Below are 25,821 nucleotides of genomic sequence, written 5' to 3' on the forward strand. Positions count from 1 at the left end.
AAGCTAAGTTGCTACTTTATTCTCTTCACTTCTACTAAGCTTTCATATAATTTCATATAATTTCATATAATGTAGCACTTATTGTGGCTGCTTCCAAGCTTGAGTCGTTTTCCACCAACGGAACTGACTGAGTTATTAAATATAGTAAATTTTCTCAATTTGAAGAAAGCTATATTTAAATAAGCTCTTCACTTTTATTCCATCATTCTGTGAATGTTCCTCCCTGTATGTTCTAACTGTACAGTTTGAATTCACCAATTGCAAATTCATGATGGAGTATATTTGTGTGCCTTTGGGCACACAATCAATTACTTTGCATTTTCATCTTTTTTTGTTACTAGTTAGAACAAAGTAAAATCCAATTTTGAGATCAGACCAAAACCCATTCATATCACACAACTCCAGGATCCTGGCTCAGTTTTCAATTGTTATGCCCTGTCTATAGCTAGTTTATTTTCTTGCAAAAGAAAATCAAATGTGGAGTTAGACAAACACATACACATTCACAAATACAAGTAAATAAGTTGACAGAAAGACAGAGACGTAGTGGGAGAGCTATACAAACATGGATGTGCATATATGAATATAATCTGATATCAAACATAGGATATCAGTCCAGATTTGTTTAAACTGTAGACAGAACTCCTTCTTAGTGTTGCCTTCACTGAAACAAAGGAAAAATAAGAACAAAATTGCGTTACTATCAACATGTATTCTCTGGGCAGCTGATGTTTCAGTATCAGAAGAGTCAAGTCATAATCTACCAGCTCTCTCTGAGACATGTCAGTCCTCCAGCTATAGTTATTGAGCCATGTCATACATACACATATATATATATCATCATCATCTTCATCATCATCATTTAGTGTCTGCTAGGTGGTTTGACTGGAACTGGTAAGCCAGAGAGCTGCATCAAGTTCCAGTTTGATTTGACATGGTTTTTCTATGGCTGGATGACCTCGATGCCAACCACTCCAAGAGTGTAATGGGCGCTTTTTATCTGCAACCAGCATGGGAGATTTTATGTGCCACCAGCATGGGTATCAGTTACATGACACTGACATTGGCCACAACTACAATTTCACTTGGCTTGACAGGTCTTCTCAAGCACAGCATATCACTAAATGTCTTGGTCATCTGTCATTGCCTCCATGAGGCCCAACATTTGAAGATCGTATTATATATATACTTTTCTACTCTAGGCATAAGGCTCGAAATTTTGGGGGAGGGGGCCAGTCGATTTGATCAACCCCAGTATGCAACTGGTACTTAATTTATCGACTCTGAAAGGATGAAAGGCAAAATTGACCTCGGCAGAATTTGAACTCAGAACGTAAAGACATGAAATAGCGCTAAGCATTATTCCCAGCGTGCTAATACTTCTGCCAGCTCACCACTTTTCGTATTATATATATATATATATATATATATATATATATATACCAGTAGTTAGTTATGTAGGGACAAATTACCTTCCTTTATAGTTTCATTGATCATAATTGCAAACCTAAAGTCTCCACTATAAGCAACATGACTTATAATAGATAAAGGCATGACTGTGCAGTTAAGAAGTTAGCATCATAATTACATAGTTTTGGGTTAAATCCCATAGCATGACACCTTGTGTGAGTGTCTTCTGCCATAGCCTTGGGCTGACTGATGCTTTGTGAGTGGAATTTGATATATAGAAACTATATAGGAAGGACCATTCCTGTTCTCAGTTTAACACTACTAAATAGCCCGTAGGTACCTTAACAGAGTCCACTGGCTTACTGTGTTGCAAGCATTCAGGTTAAGTTTCCAGTCTGAAAATAACTTTCTTTCTTCTTCCTTTCTTACTAGTCTCAGAAGCCCTGAAAAGTCTTGGATTCTGCCCTTCCTACTCTGATAGAACTATCAAAAAATACAATAGTGTTCAAAAAACCATTCAAGAAACCTCTACAGTTTTAAGAGGTGAGACCAACTCTTCTTAATAATGTTTAACAAAGCACATTGCAACTGAAGTGATAACTCAAGAAGAGTTGTCACATAATACATGACAATATGAAAACAAACATGAATTTAATGATGATGATGATGGTGAAGTGGAAGAAGAGTAAAATAAAGAACAAGCTGAAAAGAGGCTTCTGCTAATGTCACTGATCCTAATATTGATGATGATAACCACCATCAGCATCATCAGAAGGCTTGGATGTCATTGTCATCTGAAGGTTATGTCAACAACCATTCAAATAATATCATATGAATGATGTTCAGGATTAGAGAGAATGAAAATAAGAATAAATGAGTAGAGAACTGTTGCTTGTGTGTGTCTGAGAGAGAGAGAGAGAGAGAGAGAGAGAGAGAGGGGGAAGAGAGAAAGAAAGAGAGGAAGACAATGAATTACAGATAATGATGGGAAAAAGAGCCAGTGTTGTATGTTGTGAAGGGAGAAATGGGATGAGATGGGTGGCCATTGGTGTTAAGAAAGGATGAAAGTGACTGGGTGAGATGAGGAATGAAAACGAATGTATAAGGAAATAGAAGAAAAGGAAGACTGAGAAGGACTTAGCTGAAGATGTGGAGGAGGAAATGAGGACAAGGCAGTTGATAAAGACGGGTGGGCAAAATGGAAAAGACAACTGACATGAGACCCACATGGCTAATCCTTGCTTTTGCAGAGGAAATGGTCTTGAAACACTTGTTACAGGTGTTAGAGATCAGGTGATGATCAATGACGATATTTTGAGACTAAGTGTGTGTGTGTGTGTGTATATATATATATATATATATATATATATATTTGATTAATAAATTCAAAATAAGATAAAAATCTTTTACAAGAATTTTATCAGGAAGCTAGTGTGTAAAAAAATTCATAAGGGAAATTTCTATTCCCAAGAATATAATTATTCGTTTATATTTATATAAGGGCATTACTACAGAATAATGCCACACAACAGACTTCCCAAATCAACACATTTTAGTACTGAATGCGAGGAAAGCAACCCTCAAAAGAAACCAACATTAAAAAAAAAAACTTGGGTTGCTTTCCTCGCATTCGGTACTAAAATGTGTTTATTTGGGAAGTCTGTTGTGTGGCATTATTCTGTAGTAATGCCCTTATATAAATATATATATATATTATAGCTATAAACTAACGTAAGCATGAAAGAGATCAACTCTTTGCTGATGAAGGATCACCAGACTATAGTATTAAATGTTTCTCCTCACAAAATACAAACAAAAAAAGTAACACTAAACACAACTTTCAGAAAGCGAAGACTATTTAAGTTACAGGTAAAAAAAAAAAAAGCAGTAAACAACCAATTTTTTTTTTACCTGAGAGTTGCAGAACAATAATTAAAGTAGACACTAAATACTGTTTTTAGTTTGGTTAAAAAACAAATACATTAAATAAAATTTTTGTTACAATAATTATCAAATTAAAGATTTACTAATAAATGAAGAGAGTGACCTACCTCTTTCTTTAAGGCCTTTGTTAAAGTTGCGTTGTACGAAAAATAGCTCAATCATTAATAAAGCCCAAACGAACAATGCTATGGTAACTGAAAATGGATAACATTTCTTTTATCAAAGATGACAATCACATGATAATGCTCAAAGTAAATATAATATATTCCATAGTTTTTTAAATAATAATAATAGTATTTTAAAAGCTTAAAGCTTATAAGTGATCACCATGCAGTGACTAAAGAAAATAATCTAATAATGGGGCAAATAAGCCCTTGATGGGCAAAAGTAGGTTATCTTGCATGCCCCATTATTAAACTATTTTCTTTAGTTATTGCATGATGATTGCTTATAAGCTTTAAGCTTGTAAAATATTATTATTATTATTCACAGGATTGTAAAAATCGAGGCTGCTGAACAAAAACCATTACAGAAAATATTCTATAGTAGTTTATGACTGAATATTTGATTAAAAGTAACAAAGATTGATGATTAAACTGATTCGTTCCTATGATATCTATGTCAAATTATTGATGGCTTTTTAATTAGAATTATAACAGTTTAATGTATTAGTAAACTAATTAAGAAGAGAATGAAGAAATTTCAAACTCTCTTGATTGAAAATACAATGATATTATGACCATTCGATTTAAACTTTCATAACTTTATTGACCTCTGCTTAGAATCATAGATGTACCTATGGGCTTTATACTGCAAAAAAATTCTTCTGATCTTCTTAACTAGGAACCAAGCACTGCCATCTGGCTTTCATAAAAATGTTATTTCAGTCATTAATATTAGTGATTCCTAACTGGGGCTTCACAAAATCCTCTTTAAGGGTTTTGTAATAAGTATCAATAAGCAAAAATTGTAGTTCCCATACAAACCTAAAAATTCTGCCAATCCATCATAACAACAACAAAAATCCTTTCTACTATAGGCACACTTTAATAATAATAATAACGGTTTAAGTTATGACACAAAGTCAGCAGATTAGTCGGAGAGCTAAGTCAATTAAATCAACGTCTTTGTTCAACTGGTACACGTTTTATCGACCCCTGAAAGAATGAAAGGCAAAGTTGGCCTCAGCTGAATTTTGAACTAGTATGATAGTTTATAGAATTCCAAGGGAGAAGAGGCAAAGTTTGAATATAGAATGTAAAAGGCTGTGATCGAATACTACAAGACCTTTTGTCCAACTAGCTGACAATTCTGCCATTCCATTATATTCATAATAATTTTTAATTTAGGCCCAACGCTAGAAATTTTTGAATGAAGCAGTTTAGTTGATACCATAAACTGCTTATTGACCCTGAATACTGCAAGGCCTTTCTGTGCTACTCTCTTATGATTCTGCCAATCCACCAATCTTGCACAAATAATAATAATAATAATGATAATAATAATAATAAATGCCCGGATGCAGTACCAGGCAGTGGCTCTCATGGCTTCTGGTCTTAATTGATTGGAAGTGTTATCATGTACATTGTTTGTCTTGGTATAAAAGATGGACTACAGCAAATATTCTGTTTAATACCACAGATTTGCTTGTCAGTTGTTTGACCATAACTAGTTGAGCATGTCCCTTGGTGGCTGACGATATGTGCATCTCTGATCACGAGCAGAAGTAGTGGGGGAGCATCATAGCCATGTGTTGAGAGGAATTCTTTGGGGTTTGAATAATTCATCTCTGGAAATATGGGTGTTTTGTTCAACATCCTTAAACAAACCTTATTCAGGGACCTTTTGAGCGGGATGGGCTACTTCACCAGAAGAGAATTCTAACTGGGTACCACCTGCAAGGTCATGAGCTGTTTATCTTGATATGAGATCACTATGTTGTGCACATATGGTTGTGATGCATGTGTCTGGTGTACCCTTATCAGACAGGTAGCCATGATGGGTATACCGGGCTATGTATATTTGTGCCCCAGTGTTACTTTGATGGCATGCACAGCTCTCTCACTAAATAATAATAATAATAATAATAATAATAATAATAATCATGCCTCCTCATTGATATTCATGCCTCCTCATTGATAATCATGCCTCCTCATTGATATGACTGTCCCAATTGATATAAACGTATCTGTCAAGACCTACCAAAAACTGAGCAAATATAAAGATCTTGAAATAGAAATTAGCAAAATGTGGAATCTGAAGACGAAAACAATACCTATTGTCATAGGTGCCCTGGGAATGACAGCGAAACAGGCTGATTACTACCTAGCTCAGATACCAGGAAACCCCAAAATGGCTGAAGTTCAAAAGATAGTGCTCATGGGAACTGCCCATATCCTACGTAAAATACTGTCTATGTGATCTCAAATTTTAAAGCAAACACATAATTTTCTTATGGTTTCTTAAACATTCTCTAGAACAACACTATGTACAAATCCAAATATATGGTACCCTAGGCATAACACCTACATGAACTTCTAACTTGTTGTCTCTTGAGGTCTCTGGGTGAGACTTGGATCCAACTTGTACAAATGCAAAACAAAAGTCAAACATAAAATAATAATAATAATAATAATGATGATGATAATAATATCCTTTCTATTATAGGAACATGACCTGAATTTTGGCAGGAGGAGGACAGTTGATTACATTGATCTCAGTGTGTAACTGGTATTTATTTTATCAACCCTCAAATGGATGAGATACAAAGTTGACCTTAGCAGAATTTGAACTCTGAATGTAAATATGGACGAAATACCACCAAGCATTTTGTCTGGCATGATAATTCTCCCAGCTCAACATCTTAGCAATAATCAAAATAATAATAATAATCCTTTCTACTATAGGCACAAGGCCTGAAATTTTGAGGGAAGGGGCTAGCTGATCACATCAATTCCAGTGCTCAACTGCAGAATGATCCCTGGCTTACCATCCCTGCAAGAAGTGCAAAAGATTGTTTTAACTGGTATGTCACATGTATTGAGAAGAGCAGTGTCAATGTGAGAACAATTGCTACCCATATATTTTAATTTTTTATTTTATCTTATTTTTTATTTATTATTAATTAAAAAAATTTTTTTTTTCACATAACTTCATTTCATTTTGAAAATGAACAATCTAGTGTGTTTACTTTAATGACTTATCAATGTATTTAGTGAATTTCTTTGCCCTAGGAGTCAGGAAGACACTCAGCATAAGATGGAAACAAAACTAAAAGAAGAAAAACTAATAATAATAATAATCAACCATGCTCTATGATATGCCAATACATATGACTAGATACTGTTGTCAAGGACCACCAAGAAAAGAAAATATCTGCTAATCTAGAAGATGACATTGTATCTCTAAAAGAAATGGAGAAACTGTGGAAATACATATATTAGGAATAGAGATAACATGACTGTGGAGCAAGAAAGCAAAAATAATCTCTTTAATAATAGGTGCTTTGGGCATGATCAAAAAACATACAGACAAATATGTAGCCCAAAATCCAGGACTTATATGTAACATGCAGAAAATAGCACTGCTTGGCACTGCTCACATCTTACATAAAGCATTTTTGGTACAGTAAAAATAACACCACCAAAACAAATCACAGTACATATCCAAGATACACAGAGCTCTACTCAGTAGTGCAGTGAAAGCTCACAATAAAAATAAGACTACTGAATAATAATTCTTTCAAATTTTGGCACTGAGCCAACAGTGTTTAGGAGAAGGGGGTAAATCTATTACACCAACCACAGGGATCATTGGTACTTATTTTATCGAACCATGACAGAATTTGAACTCAGAATGTAGAAACGGAAGAAATGCCACTTAGTATTTTATCCAACACATGATTCTACCAGCTTGCTGCCTTAGACTACTGAAATCATATTTTCTAATATAAGCATCAAAGTATATATTTTTGACTGGGAAAAAACAGTGAATTAAATCACTATTTAGTACTGTTTAGATTGTGACAGTCTGAGTCATTTTAAAACTCATTTCTATTGGTTTGGTTTGGAGAAAGAGGCTCTTAGCCTTTGCAAGTCATCTAAGACCTTTATTTTATCAACTCCAGAAGAACAGAAAGAGGCCTTTGAACTTAGAACTTTGAATTCAGAATGTAAAGATATCTAATGATCTATAAGGCATTTTGACCAGTATTTTATCAATTCTGTCACTTGACCAAATGATACTATCAACCCCGACAGATAATAATGTATCTCTAAAAAAAGAAAGGGAAAATTATCTAAAAGAACGCAGACATGGCTGTGTGGTAAAAAGTTTGTTTCCTATCCATATGGTTCTGGGTTCAGTCCCACTGCATGGCACATTGGGCAAGTAGTGTCTTCTATTATAGCCTTGTAAGTAGATTTTGTAGATGGAAAATAAAAGAAGCCCATTACATGTGTGTGTGTGTGTGTGTGTCTTTCTCTTTGACTCTGGGTTTGTGTCACCCACTGTTGCCATTTGACAACTGGTGCTGGTGTGTTTACATGCCCATAATTTAGCAGTTCAGCAAAAGAGACTGATAAAATAAATACCAGGCTTTAAAAAATAGGTACTGGGGTCAATTTATTCAACAAAAAGTTCTTTGATGTGGTACCCTAGCATAACTCCAGTCTAATGAGGGAAATGAGTAAAAGATAAATGATAATATTCTGCCAGTCCATCATCCTATTGCTCCTGTATTTTATTGAGCTCAGAAAGATAAACAGCTAAGTTATTGCTGGTGTGAAGGGAGATGATGGGTATGGTTTTAAGTTTGTTTGTTGTAAAATTTCTAAGGGGATGATTGAAAGGATGAGTAACTATAAAACTGTGCCTGGTAAATAGCAGGAAAACATGACTGTGAAATAATTTGCCTATGTGATAGAGCTGTGTTAATTCTTATGTTAATGTACAGCATAACATAATAGACACTGCTATTTAACAAGTAATATTGGTTTCAAATTTTGGAACAAGGCCAGCAATTTCGGGGTAGGGAGTACATTGACCCTAGTGCTCAACTGGTACTTATCTTATCAATCCCCAATAGGATGAAAGGCAAAGTTGACCTCGGTGGATTTTGAACTCAGAATGTAAAGGCAGATGAAACACCACAAAGCATTTTGCCCGATTCTGCCAGCTCGCTGCTTTAACAAGTGTAATATTATAATATAAATGAGATATCAGTGTTATATCAGAGGGATATATCTATGTTTATATACCTGAAGTCAGTATACAGTAAATCATAAACTTTTCAGTAAGGTCATTGCTGTTGGATGGTAAGTTTGATAAATGGATGTAAAGCTGAAAAAGAAGAAAATAAAAATAAACAAAACAAACAAAACCAAAACAAAACAAAAGAAGGAACATTAAGAATTTTTAAAAAAAGCACAAAACTGGTTCTAAATCTTGTTAAACTTCTTCCAGCCATCTCAAATATCCACCTGAATATTTTCAAAAGATATACTAATTGTTCATGACATAAGGGATAATAGCATTCATGAGTTCTATCCTAGCTTTTGCATTTCTGCCTGCTTGACATTTGATAACTAAGAAAACTAAACTATTCAAAACAAAATTATAAATTCTTCAGAAAATATGAAAACAAAAATCTGAAAATGTTTTCCTTCTATAATAATGGTTTCAAACATTGATGCACGGTCAGAAATTTCTCAGAGAGAAAACAGTCAATTGTGTTGGTAGCCCCAGAACTTGAATGGTACATCATTTTACTGCACCCAGCAGGATTTGAACTCAGCAGTACATCACCAAACAGTCACTATAACCTTCTTTTTGAAGAGATCAGGTTTAAGGAAGGTTTTCAGTGCTTCATTTTGGTCCAGTCACTGCGAAGAACATTTTTTATTATTGTACAGAATCCACTTTTCATCGCAAGTTACAATACAGTCAGGAAATGGATCAGTCTGGTTATAGAGAAGAAGCAACGAGCAAATTTCATATCTGCACATTTTCTGATTTTCATTCAAATCATGTGGTAACCATTTGTTGAGCGCTTTTTTGATTTTCCGATTGCATACAAACTTGAAGTTCTTTTGCCAGTTCTTGAGTGATTTTACATAGATCTTTCTCAATTATGGTCTTTAATTGACTGTCATTGATGACAGATGGGCATCCACTATGCTCACGATCTTCAAGGCTCAGGTCTCCACTGTGAAATCATTTAAACCATTTTCGAGCTGACCACTCACTGGTCATTTCCTGACCAAATGTTTCGTTGATATCATGAGCAGTTTCAGCTGCTTTACATCTTTATTTAAGTTCAATAGCAAAATTGCTTGAATACCGTTCTTTGATAGTTCCATTTCAGATGATTGTAACAATGGTGAAAAATGTATCAATGTTAATTTATTGATGAATTTGGGCAGTCTATGTCTGTGTTAGCAGACAATTGCAAAAAAAAAAATATTAAAAAAATTCAAAACTCTGCAAAAATCTGGTACAAATTCTTCATAGTCCAAAATGTTGCTTACTTTTTACTCAACTTGATAGTTCAATCTAGAGTGATATCTGTTACAGTTTTAACTAATTTGTCATATTGTTGTCAAACCGTCATCACACACACAAAAGAAAGAAGAAAGAAAAAAAATTAAATAAATAAAATGAACTAAAGATTGAAAATCTAAAAAAATAAATATAAAACTAATCAACAAAACAATAACTAAGGAAAATCACTAAAATGAAATGAATGAATTTATAAGCAATTAAGAATATATCACATGCAACAAGTGGATGTAGGTATAGTTGCGAAGTGAAGAAGTTTGCATTGCGACCACATGGTTGATCCTATAGCATGCCACCTGGAGCAAGAGCCTTCAGCTATAACCTCAGGTTCTTCAATGTTTTGTGTGAGAAATTTGGCAAATAGAAACTGTGAGAATGCCCATCATACATGTGTGTTTCTGTGTATATGTGCAATCATATATGTGTGTGTATGAGTATATGAATGTGTATGTGTGTGTGCATGTATCATCATCATCATTCCAATGTCCTCTTTCCATGCTGACATGCATTGGACAGATTGTGACAATCTGAGTCATTTCTTATTGAGAGCTACTGTTCATATAGACTGGTATTTGTATGTCATTTGACCTGATTTCTACCATTAGGTGCCCTTCTGATCACCAATCATTTTACAGAGTATACCGGATGCATTTTCTCATGGCACCACCTTGAGAGAGTTTGCATTCCTGGTGTGAGGAAGGGCATCCAGCCATTGAAACCACGCTAAAGTAAACACGAGCTCAATGCAGTTCTCTAGCTCATCAGATCCTGAAGAACTACTCCAACCATGCCAGCATTGAAGATGGATGGCAAAAAGTGATAATGATGGCAGGACAAGAGGGACCTCGTCTTCCTATCTACCCTTCTGTCCTGGCCTCTACTTCACTGCTTCTGTCCCTTCCTCCTTGTTCCATTTCCTCCCTCCACCATCCTCTCTGCTCTCGTGTGACCTGTGGTCAGCTTTCTTTTCACTCCAGCCGCTGTGAAGGCAAGACGAACTACTAGCGTTCTACCTCAGATTTGCGTTTGGCCGTACGGCTTTTGAATGTTGTTTTCACTGTCCATTTTTTCCTGTCTTGGTTTGTGTTTGCCACCTTGGAATCCTCTGTGTAGTTGGTTGATCCACTACTCAGGAAGAGACTATTCTAGAGTACGTCCTGTCTGGTCTTCGAAACGTCTAGATAGAATAGAGACAGCTGATGAAGGGATATTCCAAGGGGCTTTCCGTTTTCCTATGTGTTCGTTCCGTTGTCTGTAGTTTATTGTTCTAACGTCCTGTACCCTGATATGCATGTATATACACATGTAGATGTAAGTATGTACATATATGTGTGTATACATGTATATATATTCTTTGTATTATATATATATATATATATATATATATATATATATATATATATATATATATATATATATATATATATATATAAATAGATAGATAGATAGATATAATACAGGATAGAGGGGTCTCTTTAATCTTGTCAAAGACAATGTCAAAAGCTGGTGGCATATCAAAACACCATCAGTTCATGCTGTAGAGTGATTATTGATAGAAAGTGTATCTGGTTGTAAAAGCCATGCCAAACGCAATGCAACACAACACACATATTTTAGGTGAAACCACACTGTAATATTGTTTCTACATCTGAGACAGATCTACTGTTACCCACCTTCCACACACACACACAGCATAGACATCATCTGCAAAACAGCTCCAAATTGTGTGTGTGTGTGTCTGTGTGTGTGTGCATGTGTGCGCGTGTGCATGCATGTGTGTGTATGTGTGTGCATATGTGTGTGTCTGTGTTTGTCTCCAACCACCACTTGACAATTAGTGTTGGTGAGTTTATGTCCCATAACTTAGCTGTTCGGCAGAAGAGACCAATACAATAAGCACTAGATTCAAAAAAATAAATACCAGGGTTGATTCATACAACTAAAAACATTCTTCAAGTTGGTGCCCCTGTCTAATGACTGAAACAAGTAAAAGATAAAAGATATATTGGCAGTTTTCTCTGTTTTGTGTTTGCCAGATAAGGAAGAGAACCAGAGAAGTGGAACACACTAAGAAGCAGCCAACCTGTGTGAGCATGTAAAAAAAAAAAAAAACAAGTGTGATGATGATGATGATGGTGGTGGTGGTAGTGGTGGTGGTAGTGGTGGTGATAGTGGGGTGGAAAGGAGAAAAGAGATGATGATGATGATGATGATAATGCCATGACAACTTCATGAGCACCAGACTGCTCCAGACAGACTTCATTTCAAAGCAGGCCTCAATATAAAAAAAGGGATTCACTTACAGTTATTGTTTTAAATAAGTAATATCCAGGCTTTAAGAATCCAACTAGAATGAATACCAAAACACCAATCTTGCTTTCCTTCTTCATCTGTAGAATAAATGAAAAGTGTGTGTATAGTCAATAGTAAGTAGTAAGTTGTCCTATATAGTCAGATGTATGTAGTCCTATGTGATCAGTTGTATAAACTTAGAAGGTCATATAAGACTGAAGCCTACCCATTTTGGTTATACCCCCCAAAAGTTCAGGCTTAACACCTATCCCACTACCACAACATACTTATTTAATATTAATCAATTTGAAAGGCGGTGAGCTGGCAGAAACGTTAGCACGCCGGGCGAAATGCTTAGCAGTATTTCATCTGCCGCTATGTTCTGAGTTTTGAGTTCAAATTTCGCCAAGGTCGACTTTGCCTTTCATCCTTTCGGGGCCAATTAAATAAGTACCAGTTATGCACTGGGGTCGATATAATCGACTTAATCCGTTTGTCTGTCCTTGTTTGTCCCCTCTGTGTGTAGCCCCTTGTGGGCAGTAAAGAAATAAGAAACATTGATTGTAAGGGCATTGTTTTTCATCACAGCAATGCCAGAGCACACACTTTTTAGCATATGAAGCAAAAGTTACTGGGGCTTTGCTGGAAAGTTTTTCTACACCCTCCATATTCGTCCAGCCTTCTGCCTTCAGATTTTCACTTGCTTCGGTCTTCTCAAAATTCATTGAATGGAGAGACCTTACACTCTGAAAAGGATGCAAAAATTCACCTGGAAGAGTTTTGCATCAGTAAAGATAGGAAATTCTTTGATCAGGGTATAATGGATCTACCCAGAAGATGGCAGAAGATGCTGGAATGAAATGGTAATTATATCATTGATTGAATAAATTGCTTTGTGTTTAAAACTTGTATCATGTGTGTGTGTGTGTGTGTGTGTGTGTGTGTTTGTGTGTGTGTGTGTGTGCACGTGTGTAAATATATGGGCTGGAAAGTTCATAGGCTAACTATGAAGAAGTGACACTAAAGCAGTGAAATCATGCATGCACTAATTTCAGTTCTTCTTATAAATAACTGTATTGTTTCTTTCCAGGTAAACTGATATTTAATTGTTCAAAGAAAACTTCAAAAGTACCTATTAGTGACTTCTCTTGAAAATCAATAAAATTTGGCATCACAGTACCTGCAGAAAAAGGGTATAGCCCCCATGAACATTCATGGTATATTAGGGGATGATGTTCTAGCTTTGTCAATAGTGTTAAAAGTGGGAAGCTGAATTTAGGAGAAGGGAGTCTTGAAGATGACCCAGGGTCTGGATGTCCTGAAATTGCCACCACCAAAGAAAACATTGATCATGTGCACCGCATGGTCATGGATGACAGGTGATTGATTATAAATCAAATAATCAATGCTATTAGAATACTCTGTGAGAGAGTTGAAAATGTTTTGTACAATGAAAATTTTTGCTTGGTGGATGCCACATCTTCTGACACCTGATCAAAAACACACCAGGTTGATCACATCACGGGAAAATCTGACATTCTTTGAGATCAATCTAGTTGGTTTCTTTCAATGTTTACTTAGCCAGAATGAGTGTTGGCTTCATCACTTTGAGCCAGAGACAAAGAGACAATCCATGCAGAGGGAACACCCTTCCTCACCTGCTCCAAAGAAGGCCAAGGTTGTTTCATCTGTAGGGAAGATGATGGTCTCAGTTTTTTTGAGATGCAAAAAGCATTGTGTTTATTGATCATCTTCAAAAGGGCCACACCATCAATGGAGAGTACTATGCCAAATTGCTGAGATAGTTACAAAAGGTTATTAAGACCAAATGGCCAGGAGAGCTGATGAAAGACCTTGTTTCATCAGGACAATGCTCCAGCACACAAGTCCTTGGTTGCAATAGCTGCTGTGCATGACTGTAGCTTTGAACTGGTTGATCACCCACCCTATTCTCCTGATTTGGTCCCATTTCACTATCATCTGTTCCTCAACATCAAAAAAACACTTGGCTGGGAACCAGTATTGTAGTGATGATGACATTATATCTGCTGTTGATGGACATATTTTGACCACCAGGTTAAAAGCTTCTTCACCAATGGGACCCAAGCACTGCAATAACTGATGGAAAACGTGTGTAGACTGCAAGAGGGACTATGTTGAAAATAAACCTCATTTGGTCATGTTTTATTGGAGTATCTTGACCAGCCTCTGAACTTTTCAGCTGACTCTCATGAGACATCAAAGTCACATTGATATGCAATAGACAGCTGATGAGAGATGATCCCTCATTGTACTAAATATATTTTTGGCTCCACATTATAATAATCCTGTTGAAGACATTTTACTTACCTAGAATATTACATGTTCTTAGAGTACTTTAGTCCTTGTTATAGGTGTTAGAAGTGATTTCTTACATAGGAGTAATATTAATTTTTAACAAAGTTGAAATGCTGTTATAGGGCTGATATGAAATATATTCTCTACTATTTATCTTGCTAAATATGAAGAATTCATACATTCCATTGGAAATGCAATGATTATTTACAAACTTCAAAATTTGTCTAAATTGAATGAAAAGTTAAAGAACTTACCAACACGTAGCCAAGAAAATCCCATCCTAAGGATATTGGAATGCCAATAAACAGAACAACAAGCTCCATAGTGTTTAGCTTAAGGTTGGCAAGGTTATTAAACCGCAGACTAAGAGTAAGAATCACAACGCTGACCTAGAAAATATATTTCAAATTTTCATTTTTAAAAACTGACTTTTATAAATGAAGGAATAATAATGAACTGCTTAGTTATCCAATATGGTATAGAGAATCAATCTACTGCAGATATTTCACATTGTAATTCATGTATGGAAATAAGTGTGTGTAATTAAACATATGCTATTATCATTACTAGAATACCTGGGCCATCAGTAATGATGGTGGGTGTTTAACTAAACTTTGTGATAGTTACAACATTTTGGTTTGTATGTATGAATATTTGATTTTTACCAATTGTAGGTATTGTTGAAAAATGTACACGATGAAAGTTGCTAATGCGAGTATCAGAATTTAAATTTAAAAAAGCCAAAATAAGGAAATTATATTTATCACTCCCAAAATATTATACAGGTCTGATTACTTTTGGTATGTACAATTCACTCAGTATTCATTCTACATTATGTTAATTTCTACAATAAATACTCTACCTAATTTTGCAAGTGTTGTACATATATATGAATTAAAAACTTCCAAAATATATGCATATATACACATGGATACATGATGTTACAAACAGGTTACATACATTTTCTAAAAGTTTTCAAGGAACAGCAGTTTATGCAAAAGCTACACATTTACAACATATTTGACACATTCCAAAGCATTATTATTCACATTCACTGTGAAAGTTCCTGAAGAACATTTCTTTTATAGACATGAGGAGGCACCAACACACCTTGACCTGAATTTTTAATCTGTAATTTCAAATTATTTCTGAGTTCTGCTATACTTAAAGGAAGGCATACAAATATGCAGTGTAATAAGTAAATAGGCTAAAGTTCAATACACAATATCTTCTCAGTAAGTTGAATATAAAATTTGATATGTGTATTTTATTGTTGTGTAGTGGCAAATTGTTTGCATGCTATATTCAGTTTGATGTATAGTCAGTTTGTTTTGTTACTTCTTGTGTTAGTTAACATTTAATTTGTAGTGAAATTTTCAGTAGTATTCAGTGTTAAATGTACAGATAGCTTATATGATCAGTTGTCTTTTGTTACAACTGCTCTACTATATCTTTGGCCAATGAACCTTATATTATTTGACTGGTAGAGAATTGCATTATAGGTAAATGTGTACAATATATATCATGTGAGTTGTGATATAGTATTTTAGGAGAGTGGGTTATATATCTTTAGATATACACCTAACTTTCCTACATTAAATTGGAAGAGAACTGAACGCAGAAACTCCAAACTGATCAACAACAACAAATATTTATTGTTCGGTGGAAAATAGCCTGAAATGTAGATGTACGGTTCTTCGAGCTGGTGTCGTTATAGAGACAACTTGGTTCAACCACACTCAAATGGGAAAGCTTGCTTAGACGTCTTGCTTGGTCGCTGTCTGGCTTGGTAAGAGTCAGTCTAATAGCGGGAACGCTTTGATGTTGAAACCCACGCATGCTTTTTTGGCGCCAATATGACGTCACTACAATGGCTCCCCCTTGAGTGTGAAACACAAAATTAAAAAATTTTGGAGGGACGTCTGAGGCGAGATGGCCATCGAAACCACGCAGAAAATGCGGCACAAATATATATATATCAAACACTCGGTTTTATCTTCACTGTATGAGTGGGACATCCCCTCACGGAAAATAGCAAGAGCCAACCGACTAAGATACCTAGTACCAGGCAACAGGTCGAAACTGGCATCGATGCTCAACCACAGCTCCGCAACTGACCACGACTTCCTAAGTACAGACACTCCAAATCAACACACTCGGTTTTGTCGACTCTGTTAGAGTGGATGTTTTCCACTCACGATCAACAGACCAAATTTTCCTTGTGTAAACTTTCATAGAATATTCCGTACCAGGTAAACGGTCACAACTAGCATCTGATGCTCATCTATAGCTCTGCTCACCGACCACGACCTCCCGCGTATGGACATTCCAAATTTCCTTGTGTAACTTTTTTACGAACTGGATACATAGTTTTTTTTTTTCTGAATGGAAGAAAAAATGTTCAATAAAAAAAACTGAAATTGTCCAGTAAAAACACAATAAATCAAACGTAAATAGTTTTTTTCAATTTCTTGGGCCAATGCACCGTCCTGCCAAACCTAGTGACATAAGGTTCGCTAGGGTTCCTTTGCAACGACGAAGGTGGTGTAATTGTTGGTGTGTGTGATTGTGATGGTGCTGATGTTGGTGTATGCATTGGTAAAGGCGTTGACAATGTATGTGGTGATAGTAGTGTGTGCGGCATTTGAAACACGGGCATGTCGTCCACGGGAGTTGAAGGTTTGTCAAGGTACGCTTTTTTCAGACGGTCGACAGACACAATTTCTGTACAACCATTAGCGTCGACCTTGAAAAATTTTGGAGTGCGAGAAAGCACACGATAGGGTCCTTTGTAAGGAGTAACAAGGGGTCCTTTGACAGAATCATCCCTAATAAACACATGAGACCAAGACTCAATGTCTGCTGGCACTCTAAAGGGAGGTGACTGTTGTCTGGGGCCCATAGATGGAAGATTGGAGAAATACTCTCGCAACCGAGTAACATAGGACTCTGGGTGTGGTGGTTGTGATGAGTCTGGTACCACCATCGCACCTGGCAACGTCAACGTGGTGCCGTAAAGAAGCTCCGCCGAGGAGTAACCCAGGTCAGCTTTTACCGCAGTCCGGCATCCAAGGACAACCGGAAGAATTTCAACCCAAAACTGCGGGTTGGGCGAGGCGCGCAAGGCGGCCTTAAGTTGTCGATGAAACCGCTCAACCATCCCATTAGAAGCGGGATGGTAGCTGGTGGTGAGTATACGATGCACCCTCAGGATTCATGAAAAAGCGCGGCCTCAAATTGCCGGCCATGATCTGTCGTCAAACTGACCGGTATTCCGAACCTCGACACCCACCCAGAAACGAAAGCCTGGGCAACAGTCTCAGAAGTAATATCTGCTATAGGAATGGCTTCTGGCCAACGTGAGAAACGGTCAACACAAGTTAACAGGTATGAGAACCCGCGACACACTGGTAACGGTCCAACCAAATCAAGATGGACGTGACGGAAACGGGCTTCAGGAGAAGGAAATTGTCCAAGAGGGGCACGAACGTGCCTATGGACCTTCGCACTCTGGCACTTCATGCAGGAGCCTGCCTAAGTGGCAATTGATCGCCGCATATTGGGCCAGAAAAACCGAGCAGTGATAAGCTTTACTGTTGCTGAGATGCCCGGATGTGACAAAGAATGAAGGGCATCAAACACAGAACGTTGATGGTTCGTAGGTACTAAAGGCCTAGGAGAACCTGCGGATGTGTCACATAATATAGAGCCCTCGGATGAAGGGAGTGGAAGATAAGCAAATTTACAGTTGCTGAATTTTGACGAAGTCAAATCTAAACTTGATAAAGAAGGTTGCTCCTGTGAAATTGCCAGTAAATCAATTTCCGCGGGAGTGGAAATAGAATGCACAGGAAGTCGAGAAAGAGCATCAGCTGGAATGTTCTCTTTCCCTGGCCCATGACGAATGTCACCTGTAAATTGTGAGATAAAATCCAGGTGACGAAAAGCACGAGGAGAGAGCTTGTCCGTTTTAGAGGACAGAGCAAAAGTGAGGGGCTTGTGATCAGTATAAATCACAAACTCTCGTCCTTCAAGCTGATGTTGAAAATGCCGAATCGACAGATAGATTGCCAATAGCTCACGATCAAAAGTACTATACCTGCGTTCGGCAGGCTGTAATTTACAAGAAAAGAAAGTCAAAGGTTTTGTTTGATTGTCTACAGTGTGCTGCAAAACAGCACCGACCGCAGAATCAGAAGCATCCACAGATAAAGAAAGCGGAGCATCAGGAGCAGGATGTGCAAGAACAGGAACGGAGGATAACTCCTGTTTCACAGACTCAAAAGCAGATAACGCCTCATCAGTAAGAGTGAGTCCAGCATCCTTCTTAGAATGGCCTTGCAGTAGCCTCGTTAAAGGAAGTAGTTTGTATGCACACTGGTCAATGAATCTCCTGTAAAAATTGACCATGCCTAAAAAATGGCGCAATTGTCGCAGAGAGGTTGGAGGTGCGATGCGTTGAATTGCATCGACTTTAGCAGGAAGAGGTTTGATCCCATTGGAATCAACCAAATGTCCCAGAAAATTAAGGGATGACTGCCCGAAAAGACACTTGTCGGGATTAATCTTCACATTATAAGCACGAAGACGCTGAAAAAGTTGCGACAAATGGTGGAGATGATTCTCTTCCGTATCACTAGCGATGAGTATATCATCGACATAAGCGAATACAAAATCAAGTCCACGAACGACCTCATCCATAAACCTCTGAAAAGTGCTAGTAGCATTACGCAAACCAAAACTCATAAATAGAAATTCAAAACAACCGAAAGGTGTAGTGATGGCTGTTTTAGGGATATCCTCTGGATTTACTGGTATCTGATGATAGGCCCGTACCAGATCAATCTTAGAGAAAATGGTGCATCCATGCAGGTTTGCCGAGAAATCCTGCAAATTCCTGATGGGATAGTGATCAGCTATCATCACTGCATTTAGTCTCCGATAGTCCCCCACCGGGTGAAAATCCAAATCCCCTTTACGGGCCAAATGTAGAGGAGATGCCCAAACTCAGCCTTGGCCGTCTTAAGATGATCAGGCGCTAGGCGACGTGGTCGAGAAAAAACCGGAGGACCAGTCGTCGTGATATAATGGAGGGTGGAATGTGCAGGTTTAACCGGCTTGAAAGTAATATCCACCAACTCCGGAAAAGACGCTAAAAGAGAATGAAAAGCGTCCCCAGCAGTGGCAATAAAAAATGCTGGGCTAAGGAGGAGAATTGGTAGAGCTCCTTGCCGGCATGGAAAGGGATGTCGAGTCATCGACAAGCCTTCGACGTCGGACATCTACCAATAATTGAAAATGATTTAAAAAATCCGCACCCAAAATGGGATGTGGAATGTCAGCTATGACAAAAACCCATTGAAAGTCTCTGCGAAGACCAATGTCCAAACGTAGAGAAAGCTGACCAAAAGTAGGAATCGGAGATGAATCAACAGCGTGCAAAACGATTTCAGAATGGCGAGGTTTGTCGACTGTTAGACGAAGCGGCCAAATACTACAACCAGTGTCAACCATGAAGAATTTCTTCGACACTTGGTCCTGGACGAATATTGCACGATTAAAAACAGGTTGGGTGGAGGAAAATGACGTGCACACTTTCTCCTCTACTCGTTTCCCGATGCCTTGAACGAACAAGGCTGAATACATTTTGTTGCCTTGTTCGAAAAGTTTGCATGGTACCAACACAGACCTTGCTTCTTTCAGGTAGCTCCCCGATCTCGAGAAAATTTTCAAGACCGGGAAACGCTACGAGATTGGGAACCACCACGAGATCTCGAGAAACAGAGGTTATTTACGGTGCGAGTAAGCTCCTGAATGCTACGTAGCAAATCCTCATTGGTCACTGAAGAGGACTGCCTTGCAGGATCTGCGGAAACAGTACGTGGTGTGTCCGTGGAGGACTCAGAGCAATTTGAAACAAGTCGAGAAGGGTTCACTGGAAATTCCATGACCCTATCGGCCATGGTGGCCACTTGATCTAGTGAGTTCGAGTCCGAAACCATTGCCAATATTGTCTGGACTTGCGACGGTAACTGTGTAAAGAATATCTTTCTAAGAAGTGGCCCGTCTGTTGATTCACCGCTGAGACCGCGTAGATGAGTTAAAAACTCCGTTGGAGTTCTATCGCCTAGTTGTTCATCCGCCATCAGCTCATGAAACTTGCTGGTGGCAGACCTGGCAGTCCTTCGCAATATCTCAGTCTTGACCTCATCGTAGGTCGCGTCATCTTTCGGAGTCGTGATAAAATCCTTCGACACTTTTAGAAGCGACGAAGGCAAATTGCATAGCATTAAAGATAGCCTCCGAGTGGGCGAGACATCATGTGCCCGAAAAAAATTCTCTAACTGACCAAATAATACGTCAGTCTCTCCGGCGAATGAAGGCAGGCTTGGCAACGCACACATATCGGTAAATGATTCTGTCAAAGGTAAAATAGGAAGAAACAATAACGAAAAATGTGTAAAATATGCAAAAGGCCAAAAAAAATTTCACCGCAAATGGAAAAGGAAACACTATTTTTTTCTGTACCTTTCTGTTTTCCTCTGTAATGTATGTGCACAATAAGAACCAAAATGGAAAAGGAAAGAAGAAAAAACAATATTCGCTAAAAAAAAAACAATGTGGTTGCCTTCTGTATTTTTTTTTTGTATTGTTTTCCTTTTTTTTTTTTTTTTTTGTAGTGTGTTTAGTTGTGAGCTTGTACTGTCTGTGGGGAAAAAAAATTTTTCTTTTTTTTTTTGAAAACCCACCTTGACGTGCTGAAAGAAAATGAAAAATAATAGTTAGAAAGAAAGAAAAAAAAAACGTCTGTGTCAGCTTGGCACAATGTGAGTTCGTATAGTCGGAAATGCTATAGAGTCAATATCTCACTGTGAAATTGTTCAAAAAGTCGTTATGATGATGATGATGACGGCGGCCGGAAACTCGTGTTGCTCATACCAATGATGATGCTGATCAGTCCAGATCGTCGTGGCTGCAGTCGTTCCTTAGTCGGGGTCACCACTTTAGGAGAGTGGGTTATATATCTTTAGATATACACCTAACTTTCCTACATTAAATTGGAAGAGAACTGAACGCAGAAACTCCAAACTGATCAACAACAACAAATATTTATTGTTCGGTGGAAAATAAAACAGCTTCTTATTGTCCGGTTTTAGAGTAGCCTGAAATGTAGATGTACGGTTCTTCGAGCTGGTGTCGTTATAGGGACAACTTGGTTCAACCACACTCAAATGGGAGAGCTTGCTTAGACGTCTTGCTTGGTCGCTGTCTGGCTTGGTAAGAGTCAGTCTAATAGCGGGAACGCTTTGATGTTGAAACCCACGCATGCGTGGTTAAGGATTCAGTAATGGCGCCTATGCTTTTTTGGCGCCAATATGACGTCACTACAGTATCAAGAGGTGATTATGTAGAATATGCATTTTGTAAGTTGTGTTATAGTACTGGAAGGTGACTGTATATAATACATGCCATGTAAATTGTATTATTTTACTGAGTTCTGCTATTGAATCGAAAGTCGCTTGCAGTACAAAGAAAGGTTATTTTCTTTAGATTGTGTACAAAATTGTAGGCCCTGATATGATAAGACTGATAATGGTCATGCTGTGAACGCTAGTAATAATAGTAAAAAAAGTGAAATAGAACCAGCGCATGTATTTATCATTGGCATAATGGCCTTTATGAGAGATAATAGAATCAAAAAGTTAAATAAGCCACTATGAATTAATGCTCATAGTTGTTCCTCTGATGATGGTACATATAAAAAGCTGTTATAATTTCCTATTCTCTACCAGTCAAATAATATAAAGTTCATTGGCCAAAGATATAGTAGAGCAGTTGTAACAAAAGACAACTGATCATGTAAGCTATCTGAAAAAAAAATATATATTAATCCTTTTCTGTATTATTTTTATTGAGACACACTGTCTTTGTTTCAATTAATTTGGAAAATAATGAGGAGTTTAGAAAAATTACTTCATTATTAAATTTTGATGCAAAGCTTTAGTTTAGATCACTTTAAAGTGGAGAAATTTGTATCATACAATTAGGGAGAGGGGTGGTGGTGGTGTTGGGCAGGTTGATATCAAATGGGTTAAAACTGAAATAAGATATTTGTCTGAAGCAAATAAAAACAACTTACAGTGACTTGGAGATCAAATTTTAATAATGTTGAAAATAGTGTTGCCTGTTTGTACATGTCTGAATAAAGAAATAGAAATAGAAAGAAAAAGAAAATGGTAAATGATACTTAATTTCTGCAGTCAATATTTTACATATGCTATTATGAGAACAGATGAATTTAGAAGCATATTTAGGAATTTAGGAGTTATACCAAAGATTTAGTTGTAATTTAACATAACAAAATGATAATTTGTTGATGAGAACAAGATTATTGAGAAGAATATATGTTATGTGCATTGCATTGAGATGAATATCTTTTCTTTTTATCTTTTACTAGTTTCAGTCATTAGACTTCGGCCAAGCTGGAGCACCATCTGAATGAACTTTTAGCTGAATGAATTGGCCCCAGTACTTTATTTTTGTTAAGCCTGGTACTTATTTTATCAGTTTCTTTTGCTGAACTGGTAAGTTACAGGGAAGTGAACACGCCAACACCCGCTGTCAAGCAGTAATGGGGGACAAACACAAACAAAGACACACATATATATACATATATATATACATACATACATACATACATATATATATATACATATATACAGATACATATAAATCTATATGTCAAGCTTCTTTCGGTTTCCATCTACCAAATCTATCAATTGAGGGAAGAAATACACCAATAGAAAAATATACCAAGCTTTAAAAATGGGTACTCAGATTGATTTGTTTGACTAAGCCCTTCAAGGCAGTGCCCCAGCATGGCCACAAACCAATGACTGAAATAAAAAAATAAAAAAATAAAAAAATAAATGAAAAGGAACAAAATATTATTTAAAAAAAGATATTTTGTCTTGAATTGCTGCTTCTATCATCAAATATTTCACAGTGGTGCTCCAGCATGACCACAGCCAAATAGATGAAACGAATAAAAGAATACCAAGGAAATTCTTATCATACTTACTCTGAAGAGCTTCAGAAGCCCCGACTATCTTGAATTCAAGCCAGCCAAACCTTCGTACAACAAGTGTAGCCAAGCCGATATTTAATGGAACAAGTATGGAGGCTATAATGAGCCGAACCTGAATAATAATAATAATAATAATAATAATAATAATAATAATAATAATAATAATAATGATAATGATAATAATAACACTAATAATAATAAGAGCATTATCGCTGTGAAAACAACATCCATTCATGAATTTATTTATTTATTAATTTTTTTTAAATACATATTTTACCTGTGAATTTGCATGTGTAAACTGAGAATGCATACAATGAGCTTCTCTGCCCTAGGTGTATGGAAAACACTTGGTGAGAAATGGAAGAAAATTTGAAGAAAAAAGAAAAAAAAAACATAATAATAATAATAAACATTAGTGGGCAATGAAAATGGTGAGATGGTCCCAGTACTGTGAGTACCAGAAATGAAAACTATTTTTTAAATAATCAGGAACAACATCATGGTGGGGCACTATGAGAAAACAACATTCGTTGAACTGCTAGAATAATTAGAAAAGTGTTTGACATTTGAAGGCACCACCTCAGTCAACCAGCAACAAATGCAGCGCAGCAAGCCAAATGATATTGGTTTCAAATTTTGACACAAGGCTAGCAATTTCAGGGAAGGGGTTTAGTCAAATACATCGACCCCAGTGCTCAACTGATACTTTATCAACCCCAAAAGAGTTGAAAGGCAAAGTCAACCTTGGCAGAATTTGAACTCAGAATGTAAAAATGTGGAAAGTGTTTCTAAGCATTTTGCCCAGCATGGTAACAATTCTGCCAGCTCGCTGCCTTTATAATGATAATACAATAAAATCAAAATTAAAGTAAATTAGGAATAAGATTTTGATGTCATAAAGTAAGTACTGATGATGTATAGAGCTGTCCAGTTTGGGGCTCAAACCCGCAATCATGCAATCATGAGTGCAACACCTTAACTACTAGGCCACATGCATTCATAAGAATAAGATATAGAAATAACAGCATAGATATAGGAATGTATTTTGTTGTGTTTGGGGAGAGAGATAAATACATAAACACTATGGAAGCCAGCCCTTGTGAGTTCATAAAACTTGAAAAAGATGCTTTATTGTCCAATGCACCATTCCTTTTTAAAGAGAATAATGGGTGATTTGAAGAATACTGGCTACTATTTCTAGCAGGTCAATGGACCACATAGAGGCTTCTTCGCTGGTTCATGGTGTCGTTTTTATTCTGAATATATATAAGCTTAATGTGTGAAGGTGCACGGCCTAGTGGTTAGGGTTTTGCACACACAATTGCAACTTTGTGGTCTCAATTCCCAGACACATTAGGTAATGCATAGGTAGGTCTTCAAAAGGGGTCTTAGGAAGTAGTATCCCTGCCTTCCTGAGCTAGTTTTCCACCACATTTCTTAAAAATCGTGGTAGAGACCTTGGTCTCGGGATCACTCATGTCTAGAAACTGAGGTTGGGGGTAAGTAAGGGCATGGTCCCCATAGAAAATCCAGCTCCAAAAAAGTCTCATGATAGCAAAGCAGAATGGGCACCAGTCAGTCCAAAGGTTGGGGTGGGCTGCACCTGCCAATCTCGGTTGTACAATCCCTCAGCTTACCAACCCTGATCAAACCATCGATTGGCAGAATAAGTAGAGCTTCTGATAAAATGTATTACTCTATTTAATTACTACCTTTTACATTTTAAATTCAAATCTTGAGGCAATTCTACTTTTCATCTTTCCAAGTCAATAAAGTAGTCGCAGTCAAGTACAATTGATTTATACAACTGATTGTTCTCACTCAAACAGTTGTGGCTTTATGCTTAAGAAATTAGTATGAAGCGTTAATAACATTTATTTTTTTTGCTTAACATCCACCTACCCTATTTCTGATTTCTTTATTGCCCACAAGGGGTTAAACATAGAGGGGACAAACAAGGACAGACAAAGGGATTAAGTCGATTACATCGACCCTAGTGCATAACTGATACTTAATTTATCGACCCCGAAAGGATGAAAGGCAAAGTCGACCTCGGTGGAATTTGAACTCAGAATGTAATGGCAGACGAAATACCGCTTAAGCATTTCGCCCGGTGTGCTAACATTTCTGCCAGCTCACCTACCCCATTTCTATGCCCTTCTTGTCACAAGCCTTCACCTGTTCCCCTATGA

The 25,821-nt window shown here is 37.1% G+C and overlaps 1 protein-coding gene across 9 annotated transcripts in view; it reads right to left on the reverse strand.

Annotated features, from left to right (window-relative positions):
- LOC106878077 (uncharacterized) overlaps positions 1 to 25,821 on the reverse strand; it is a 71,798-nt gene that overhangs the window by 13,046 nt on the left and 32,931 nt on the right. For 4 of the 9 annotated variants that reach the window (XR_008263484.2, XR_016241165.1, XM_014927171.3 and 1 more), the window contains 6 exons: positions 23,624 to 23,741; positions 22,682 to 22,740; positions 14,796 to 14,930; positions 12,216 to 12,302; positions 8,613 to 8,694; positions 3,462 to 3,548 (listed from right to left, as the gene is read on the reverse strand). Coding sequence is in view for 4 of the 9 variants with exons in the window: in XM_014927171.3 (XP_014782657.2) it covers positions 3,462 to 3,548; positions 8,613 to 8,694; positions 12,216 to 12,302; positions 14,796 to 14,930; positions 22,682 to 22,740; positions 23,624 to 23,741 (568 nt within the window). In the remaining 5 variants the exon portion in view is untranslated. Of the gene's footprint in view, positions 1 to 565; positions 665 to 3,461; positions 3,549 to 8,612; positions 8,695 to 12,215; positions 12,303 to 14,795; positions 14,931 to 22,681; positions 22,741 to 23,623; positions 23,742 to 25,821 lie in introns of all 9 variants that reach the window. The other 5 variants (XR_016241156.1, XR_016241166.1, XM_052965705.2 and 2 more) reach the window with 2 other exon arrangements.

Source organism: Octopus bimaculoides, chromosome 1, assembly GCF_046866305.1.
Source record: "Octopus bimaculoides isolate indiv1 chromosome 1, ASM4686630v1, whole genome shotgun sequence".
In the NCBI taxonomy this organism is placed as follows: domain Eukaryota; kingdom Metazoa; phylum Mollusca; class Cephalopoda; order Octopoda; family Octopodidae; genus Octopus; species Octopus bimaculoides.